This window comes from Scaptodrosophila lebanonensis, unplaced genomic scaffold (assembly GCF_003285725.1).
Source record: "Scaptodrosophila lebanonensis strain 11010-0011.00,11010-0021.00 unplaced genomic scaffold, SlebRS2 tig00000012-arrow-arrow-pilon, whole genome shotgun sequence".
Taxonomy (NCBI): domain Eukaryota; kingdom Metazoa; phylum Arthropoda; class Insecta; order Diptera; family Drosophilidae; genus Scaptodrosophila; species Scaptodrosophila lebanonensis.
In genome coordinates, this window is record NW_022060532.1 from 8,351 (window position 1) to 17,671 (window position 9,321).

Below are 9,321 nucleotides of genomic sequence, written 5' to 3' on the forward strand. Positions count from 1 at the left end.
AAAGAAGAAGAGCGAACTTGTTGCTGCAGCTTGGGGGGTTGTACTGGAGAGAATTTGTTTCGCAAGAATTTTAAACTAAAGTAGATAACTGTACATTGATTGCGAGTGCAATATTTGGTTTATTTTGCTTTTGAAATGTGGACCGTATTGACGAAATACTGTAGCGGAAGAGAGAAATCGATCTAGACATGTCCGTCCGTCTGTCTGTCTGGATGAACGCAAGGATCTCAGAAACTATAAAAGCTAAAATAACCAAAGTTGGCATCCAGATTCTCCGAGGTCCGAGAAAGGACGAGTTTATTTTTTTTTTAATTTTCCCCACCTTCCCCCGCTACAGAATTTCGTCAATACCGTCCACATTTCAAATGCTACCTAAACCAAACATTGCACACATAATTTATATATAATTATCTACTGTTGTTTAAAATGTCTGTCAATTCTAAGAAAAGTTATTAGCGAAACAAATTCTCGCCAGTACAACCTCCCCAAACTGCAGCAACAAGTTCGCTCTTCTTCTTCCTATTTTTGCTGCTGCTTTGAGCGCATATAACTCAGTGGCGGAAGTTTACCTGGGTACAGGGTATTGCACTGTCGGGCTTGCTCGACTGTAGCGTTCTCTCTAGTTTTATAATGATATCGCGTTCATTCAATATGCATTTTTATTTATTTATTTTGACCATTTTAATTAGAAAGTAACTTTCCAAACTATTTAGTTATTATTAATATTTGAATTTTTACTATTTAAAAGAGTATAGTTCAATATTGACATGAAAGTGAGGAATAACTGATTACACTTGCTTGACACATATGACAAGTGCCTTACAATTTGTGTTTATACCACAAAGCCGATAAAAACCGACTGGGGGAATTTTAGTGAATCTGTCTATATTTTATGGTTCAACATTAAATTGATTATGGCACACTTTTAATAACAAAGACTTACACTTTTTTTTGAATATTATTCATATTTATATAAATAATTGAATTTTTTCAGTTAAATTAAAGTTGTTTATTTTAGATTTACGAGTAAATTAAAAATATTAAAATATTGAATTGAATACGAAAATACTCATTTATACTACGATTTTTTTTTTAATGTACGATTGTTTGCAGAATCTTCAGATGAAATTTCAATGCGTATTGGAACACGCAAGTCAAGCATTTGCTACAAATCATAAATATCTACAGTGTAGATTCTGAAGACATCAAATGTCATAAGTATGCCAGTCAGTCGGCTCGTAAAAAACGCATCATTTTTAATTTGAAAATGGCTAGATCTGTTTTAATTACACTTCATCCAAGTATAGCAGAAGTGTGTAATCTGCAACTATGTTTGCATGCGTGGCCTGTTTACATGTGAATATGTGTGTATGGTAGTGCGTTTGCAATGGCCTTGAACTTTAACTTGCACCACGTGACAATGCGAGTGCGAGTAGCCGAGAAGCTAAAACTTCGGTGATGGCACAGCTGTGTTATGCAGTTGCGAAATTTATGTAGCATACTTTTGGGCTATTTCAAATAAACCATCGAATGAAATGTAATAATAGATACAGGCGTGTGCGAAGAATACATATACTTGTATATGTATTTACTTATGTATGAGTGTAGGTGATGATACACATGTATAATAAATTAAAATTGTGAAACAAAGAATAGCTTTCATTGAGGCACTGAAAGAAAATAGCAAAAACAAAATTAGACGCATGCAAATTTAAATATTTTTATATATCAAAATAACTGGCGTAAATAATCAGGTGTGAATATAAAAATAAATTGCTATAAACAAACCAATGTACTATGCAGTAAACATTTTTGGCTTTTTCCGAAAACTGCTGCCAAAGCGCAAAACGCAAAAAAAAAAACAATAAATGAGCAATAACTTTGGCGCAAAGCACATTTGATAAACGCAACAAGAAAAATCGAGCATAAAAAGCTTGGAAAAAGAATCAAATAAAATAGAATGAAAATGTCGCTTTCTGTGCGCCATCGCGCTTTTGATTGAATAAAAACTAAAAATAAAACGCCAACACGTCGCTTGAAGTATGAAAATGTGGCTAGACTATAAAAAAAATATACCGCATATATGCATAAGTGAGTATGAATATAAAACTATGGCTAAATAAATAAATTTGAAAAGGCAACAACAAACAACAGGCATGGGCGACATTGAGCAAAGTGTAAGAAATATGAAAATAATTTTGACAGCTTTCAAGCTTGTGGGACGGTGACAGCGGCAGCACCAGCGATGACGACGGCGGCGGCGACGACGATGTCGATGTCGACGGCAGCGCAAATGCCAGGTGACATTTTCAGATGAAAAAATGTTTAAGTTTTGCTTTATATTTTACATAATCAGGCAGCGCGGAGCATATTTATTTTTAATGCGCTTCACTCACTTGGCGGCTGTGCTGCAATTTGGCAATAATTTGATAGACTTTTTATATTTATTTCGTGTGGCATGCATTCGCATGCCTTGACGGCGCGTTTGAGGTGACGATGGCACTTTCTTGATTGATTGATTCTATCAAATTAGATTTTTCATAAATTTTCAACACTCGCGGTTTCGTTCACTGGTGCAGTGCGTTTCTGCACCCTGTCCGTTGCACGGGAATTTAAATCAGTTATATTGGCACAGTTCTTCGGGCATACGCTCAGGTATTTATATACATATATTCGTATATATATCCACACAGAATGTGTATCGAAAAAGGTAAATCTATCGGTTTGAATGCGACACGTCCGCTCGCGAGCGTGCTACAAATGAAAATGAATGTTCTCAAGAGCTCCGTGACTCTGATCAGCCGTTCTGAGGTGAATTTATAAAAATAAAGTGCAAAACAACAACAGAAAAAACAACAGCAACGACGACAGCAGCAACAACAAAAACCGTACAAATATTTGTATATATTTCCTCTTTTTTTTGCCCACTTTCACAAGAGCTTTCCTTACACGATCGCATGAAAAATAAGTTGTCTGTTGCCTACACACACATAAAAAAATGTGGAAATATTAGTGCATTTACTGCAATTTTGTAATGAAATTTTCTTTGTAGCTCGCATAAAGGAAGCGAGCAATTGATATTCATACACACATTATCGCACATCGTATTGCAATTGGCCGAGGTCTTTCCTTATATCGGAATTTAAATTTGTTTCACATCTATAGACAACATTCACTTTTGATGTCCAGCGCTGTTCCGCTGTCAAGGCAACCCACGCGTATTCTTAATGTGTGAATCATTTGCAATTTTCGTATCTATCTATTTGAATTTATAAATATTTATTGAAATGGCCGCGCGAAAATACCTTCGTACCCATATAATGTTGCCAACAAAATTTATGTGCTACAATGCTTGTTGTCTTAATAAACTTTCATTTCCAATTTGCATGGCAAATGCTATAAAATATCATGGCTATAATAAAAACTCATAAAACTATACTCGTACATAGGTCACAAAGCGCACAGAGCAAATCTGACCACCCTATACAATAAAAGTCAACTACTACACAACGAAGGCCTCTGAAATACTTGCATACATATACACCTCAAGTAGTATACACTGAAAGAACATACACTCTCAGAAAACCACTTGCCAATTTCAATTAGGTTTTTTGAGTTCGAATATTTGTTATATGCCAACGTTAATAAATTAATGAAGCATCGCATAATAATATTACGTTCTATATCGGAAAATACTGCTAAAAGTATAATCGCAGTTATAAAAAATATACTAAAAAATCTTACATTGATAAGTGGAAATAAGATTTTGATTTTCTTGTGAAAGATTAAGTAGAAAATAATTTGAAATATTATTACATCGATGCCAATTTTATATAACTTGTTCCAGTGTACAAACGGCTCAGCCTTATAGTGAAAGGAGGGAGTTTATTTGCGCCGCCATTAGACTGCTTGTCTTTTGTTTAACGCACAACGTGCTATCCTCGCTTGCTGTCTGCCTGACTGGCTGGCTCTCTGTCCCTCTGTCTGTCCGTCTGTCTAGTTGACAGGCTATTGTCAATCTGTGTTGATGAATTTATGTTGTGATTTTTCCGCAACAATACAAAAGCCGCCAAGTGCAGGCCAATGCCGGGAGTGCGTATGCGTCTGTGTAAGTGTGTGTGCCTGTTTTGTTGTATTTGTAAACATGCAATTTATGACAGGCACGATAACTTTTCATCACCAAGATGTCAGCAGCACAAACGATGTCCGTGTCCCCCCACAATTCGCAGTGCAGACAACAGAACGCGCGCTGTCCATTATAGACCAATCGCAACACATCAGCTGATGGACTCGGTCATGCATGTGGATATATGGGTATGTGGAAGTGCATTTGGCTTTTGTTTAATGCGCATTTATTGGCCGCATTGTCTTGGTCAGATTGTCATAATTATTTAAGTGGCGTGCAAGAATTTGTCAAGTGCACAATTCGATGACCTTTTTTGCAGACTGACAATGCAGCTCATGCTCTAGTCGATAGCAATACTATATATTTACTCAAGAAAGCCTACATAAACAGAACTTATCACCTTTCATGACATCCGATTTCCACGTACATTTAATTTAATACTAGCACATATTGGCTGGTTATAATTTAATTAAATGCAATGCCACTGATTAAGCGAAGAGACCACAAATAGCATACAAATCTGCTAATTTAGATAAAGTAAGAACAACTTTAGAAAAAAAAACCTTGGTCTGATATCGTCAATGAAACTTTTTGTCTTAAATAGAGGAGATTATTATGACAAACCGATTGTAAATATAATTTATAAAAACAATTTATGTTTTAATGCAAATTGATTGCTTACATTTTATGAAAAAACAAATTTGTTATTTATTACTACTTAAATGATATCTTAAGTTGATGTCAGATATCTTTTCAGTTAAATATAAGCAATATTGAAGCTGCCTAAGAATGAATTCTTCAAAAAACTACGTAAAATTAAATATAAATGTAGGTTTGAAATACAAATTAGTTTATTTGGGATATACATAAGTTTTAAAGTTACATGAATAGTTAAAATAAAAGAAATGCGCAGCACTTCCGCGAACAACACTTCAAACTGGCCTTGGCAACAACTATTGTCTTTTTTAGTACTCAACACGAACACTCCCTGTCTACACACTGACCCGCAACTCCCAAGCAACTCACTTTAGCCACTCAACTCAAGCGAATGAATTATTCTCCTCTTGTGTTCGATTCTTAAGCCTATCGATACTCGCCGATGCCATATTAGACCAGGGTTGCTAGTAGGGCATTCTACTCCCGCCTTATTCCCCACATCCTACATAAATATAATATTGCATAACATTTTTAGATTCTAAATAGACATAATAATTTAAAGCCAATAATAGTTCGTAAGGTATATAAGCTATATAATATTTCTTATATGGAATTATATTCATTTTTAACTAATCGCTTATATCTTTTTCAAACTAAAAGATTTTCACATACTACGTATTTAAACAAGCTTGCAAACATAATATAATGAACTTATTTTGAAATATTCCAGCTAATGATTGGGTTTCAATGTAATGTAATGCGAAACAGCAAACATTAGCATAAAACAAAGGTGATTTAATTGCCTGTAATTTATTTTTATATTACACCAATATGTTACCTTTCTCACAACTTATAATTCGATAACTACCACCATATTTATTAATAAAACAAAAAATAACAGAAATTAATTTTTTTAAACGATTTGCGGCGATTTTATTGAAAAGCGAATGAATAATACATCTTAGTAGAAAATAAGTAAATATTGTTTTCTACGCTCTTAGATATTACAATATTAGTCTTTTGCATTAATATTCAGATACTGAAAACATTCTGCTGTTAATACTGTAATCTGCAGTACCAGGAAGCTTTTCCAACACTGCATCAGATAGGGGTTTCCCTAATAAGCGACTGAAAAATGAATGCGCGCTTGTTTTCTTGCAAAGACAATCCAAACCCTCGCCTCAGTTCGATTTTAGATATCTACTTGAGCACATTAAGCTGCGCAATGCCACAAGATAACAACAAAAAAGCTAAAGACATAATAACATGCCTAGCAATTGCTATCCTGCAAGGCGTGATTTCCTCTGGGTTACTAGCTTACTCGGTAAAAAATAGTATGAATGTACTTTTTGCAATTTCTGTAGTTCACCTAGCTTTCAGCATCCTTCTTTTAATCGCAGCTTGTGCAGTAAGTAACGTTTACATATTATTGTATATATGTATGTATACTATATGTATCCATACATACACATACGTGCCTCTTTCAGATGTTTTATGGTCTGATGGTCATTTGGATCGCACACATGTTAATCAATTGGTATGCCGGCGTGCTTTTCACTCTTTATATGTGGCGCGATCCCATAAAACAAAATTATAATTTCATACCAATTGAGGCCCTCATAACTATTTTGAGTAAGTATAATTTGGTCAACAAAAAGTCTGTCAAATTACCTAAATCGTTTGACTTTCCAGTTTTCACCATGGCAGCAGTCTCTCAAATAGCTGCAGTAATTAATGGGAATCGCGAGCATGAGTCAAAACCAACCAGGCCAAATGAAACCACAGCTGCCTAAGAAGCGGCTATTTTTTTATATTCTATATATTCGAGCCCGTACACATATAGTATGTACATACATATAACATGTCGATATCATTTCAATAAATAAAGACAAAGGCCTTGAATAATTAAAATAAAAAGTTTGAAATTTATTTATTTATTTTTATAACCTGTCTTCGAAGTGTATGATGCTTCCTTCACTATACAGTGAATGTTACAGAAAAGTATTTTTTAAGTCTTCTATAGTAGCTATATGTCAGCTAAAGTGCCCGAACCAAAAGGCTTTGACAAATAATGTGCTGTAATGAAATAAAGTTCTAGAGTATAAACATACAGACGGAGAATTATATGGATTCGTCTCGTCGTGCCGATCGTTCATGAACCTATAACTAGGGGTCTGACAGACCTCTTTCAATAATACATATTTGTATGATAAATGGGCACCTACATATGTATAGACTGAGACATAGGTGTTACACAGCTTAAAGTTAGGTTTTCACTCTAAGTCCATAAGGCACTAAGTGATTTATCTGAACTTAGACAGGCAGACAGGCAATGAAATACACGTAAGTTGTTAAATTCGAAGGGGATGGTTATGCCTCCTTTTTGGAGAACGATTCACTAATACCGATTTCGCCTTCGGGTACTTAGTATAAAATCTAACTCACAAAACGCAATGTCAACATTATCAACAGAAGGCTTGGGAACGGAGAATGTTTACTCTAACGCAATGCAAAGCTGTAAAGCAACACCAACAGAAATGCTGATAAGTCGCCGCCTTACTTGATGTTGAAAATGACTGCATAAACAAACGAAGCCCAAACATTGAGAATATCAATTGTGTGCTGATGATTTGCCATAATTTTGTCAACTCATTGATTTCAAATGAAAATGTTAGCTGACATTTGAAATTGCGTACGGATAACTTCTCTTTATTCTTATACTGCTGAAATAGAATCACGCCCTTTTTGTAAATAAATAAAAGTATGATCGCTGGATATAAACAAACATTTTAATGTTTAAGTTAATTTGATAAACCTTTGACGGGCCAAAAAATTAATATTACTAAATATATCTAAACTGTAATACGTATGTATAGCCAAACTGAACTATAAGTATAACTACAACTAATTACGGCATCAATTTGTTGAATATTCAAAGTGAAACCATTAAGGAAAAGCATAATTAATTACAATTGATGGATGGCCGGCGAATAAAGCCGCATGACAGCCAGCATAGACTGACACTGCGTAGAGGCTGCCCGCTGCTTAAAGCGTTATTGATGGACATATATAGTATATGTGTATAGCTGCAGTCCAACATACTTGTACACCATTCGCTAATTGCCAGCAGGCGCAACAAGCGGCACGTTAGACGCCCACCATGGAAATACGTGCTGCGCTACTTAAATACTAGTAGTAAGCAGGCAATAATAACGAATTAGCAAACAAGTTCAGACATCAAGCGGCCAAAGACAAACCATGTTGTGTCCAAGTGCGAGAAACAAAATACTATATGTATAAATATGCTGGCGAAAGGAAAGGAGGGCAGAGCAGCCAGTCAGACAAATAGCGTTAAGCACATAATAACCAATTTCGCTAAATACACCATAATTATGAACGGAAAGCAGGCCGCCCTCAATGCCTTGTGTGTGTGTGTGTGTGTGTGTGTGAGAGAGTTTTTTTTCTTCATTTGCGCTCGTTTGTTTGGTTGGTTGCTGTGGCAAGGATTTGTTGTAATTACGCGTGCATAAGCATATGCTGTCGTCTGAGCTCCAGGCTATGTATGCCTGCTACCTCGACCATGCTAGATACTCATAGGCCATACAAAATACTATGTATATGGATAATTAATTGCGTCTTTTCTTGTTGGAAGTGCGCGCGCTCCTCGAAGTAGGCAACACTTTTCGTTAACTAACTACCGGCAGCCGTAATTGATTGTTTTCCACATTTGACGCCAGCACACATACAAAAAAATACTTCGGAGCATAAAAACTTGCGTAACTGTATATACTACAAACCCATTTTAATATTTCTCACCCTATTCAAGCGAATGATAAAGTAAGCGCAGCGGTATAACAACCGACGCATCATTTATTTTTGGCACTAAAACCACTTTCCAATGAATATTTATTTAATTAGTTTGCCTAAGCTAAATAAAGATGTCACGCTGCTCTATTATTATCTGCACAACTGGGCAACCATTTAGAAGCATTTCATCACTTTAGGCTACTTGTGTGCTGATCCGGTCAGGTATATTTTGTAACGCTTGCAGCAGCAACTGTTTTGTTAAATCAGTTTAATAGGCGAATATCGTAATTTTTCTTAGCGCCACCTCTTGGTCGTATGATGGAAAGGCGCAAGCAGGTCAATAGGGTAACTCCTTGCTTAACAGGTGCAAGTGTCACTTTCGCCAAAAATGGCTACTTTCACCTCGCTGACCTACCGCCTCTGTAAAAAGGTTCCCGCCTGGTCCAAGGCGTCAGATGCTTTCTTTTTCTGGTGATACTTGGCCGAGATCAGACGTGTGCAAATTGCAGTTCAAAGTTTTTTTTATATCCGAGTCGAAGAAAAATTTTAAAGTCGCCAAAAAGAGCGTATCCAGATTGGTTTTATAAAAATAAAAAAAAAAATAAAACAAAGGCCCACACAAAGGCCAGTGATAATATTGAGCTATTTTCGCCGGATGCCAGCCCTTGATCGTATTGGAGGGTTTCTGAAACCGAAGAGCAGTCCATTGCATTGGCATATGCAATAAACAG

At 35.8% G+C, this 9,321-nt stretch overlaps 1 protein-coding gene across 3 annotated transcripts; it reads left to right on the forward strand.

The window, feature by feature from the left end:
- The first annotated feature begins 3,986 nt into the window (after positions 1–3,986).
- Positions 3,987–6,643, forward strand: LOC115620172. Of its 3 annotated transcripts, none has more exons than XM_030513303.1 (4): positions 3,987–4,108; positions 4,185–4,314; positions 6,271–6,415; positions 6,476–6,643. In XM_030513303.1, exons 2-4 carry the CDS (start codon positions 4,285–4,287, stop codon positions 6,574–6,576), a joined length of 276 nt encoding a protein of 91 aa, XP_030369163.1. In that variant the 5' UTR covers positions 3,987–4,108; positions 4,185–4,284; the 3' UTR covers positions 6,577–6,643. The 3 variants fall into 3 exon arrangements, with proteins under 3 accessions (XP_030369163.1, XP_030369162.1, XP_030369160.1); XM_030513302.1 differs by having other exon boundaries at positions 4,014–4,108; positions 4,161–4,314; XM_030513300.1 differs by lacking the exons at positions 3,987–4,108; positions 4,185–4,314 and adding an exon at positions 6,038–6,191.
- The last annotated feature ends 2,678 nt before the right edge of the window (positions 6,644–9,321 follow it).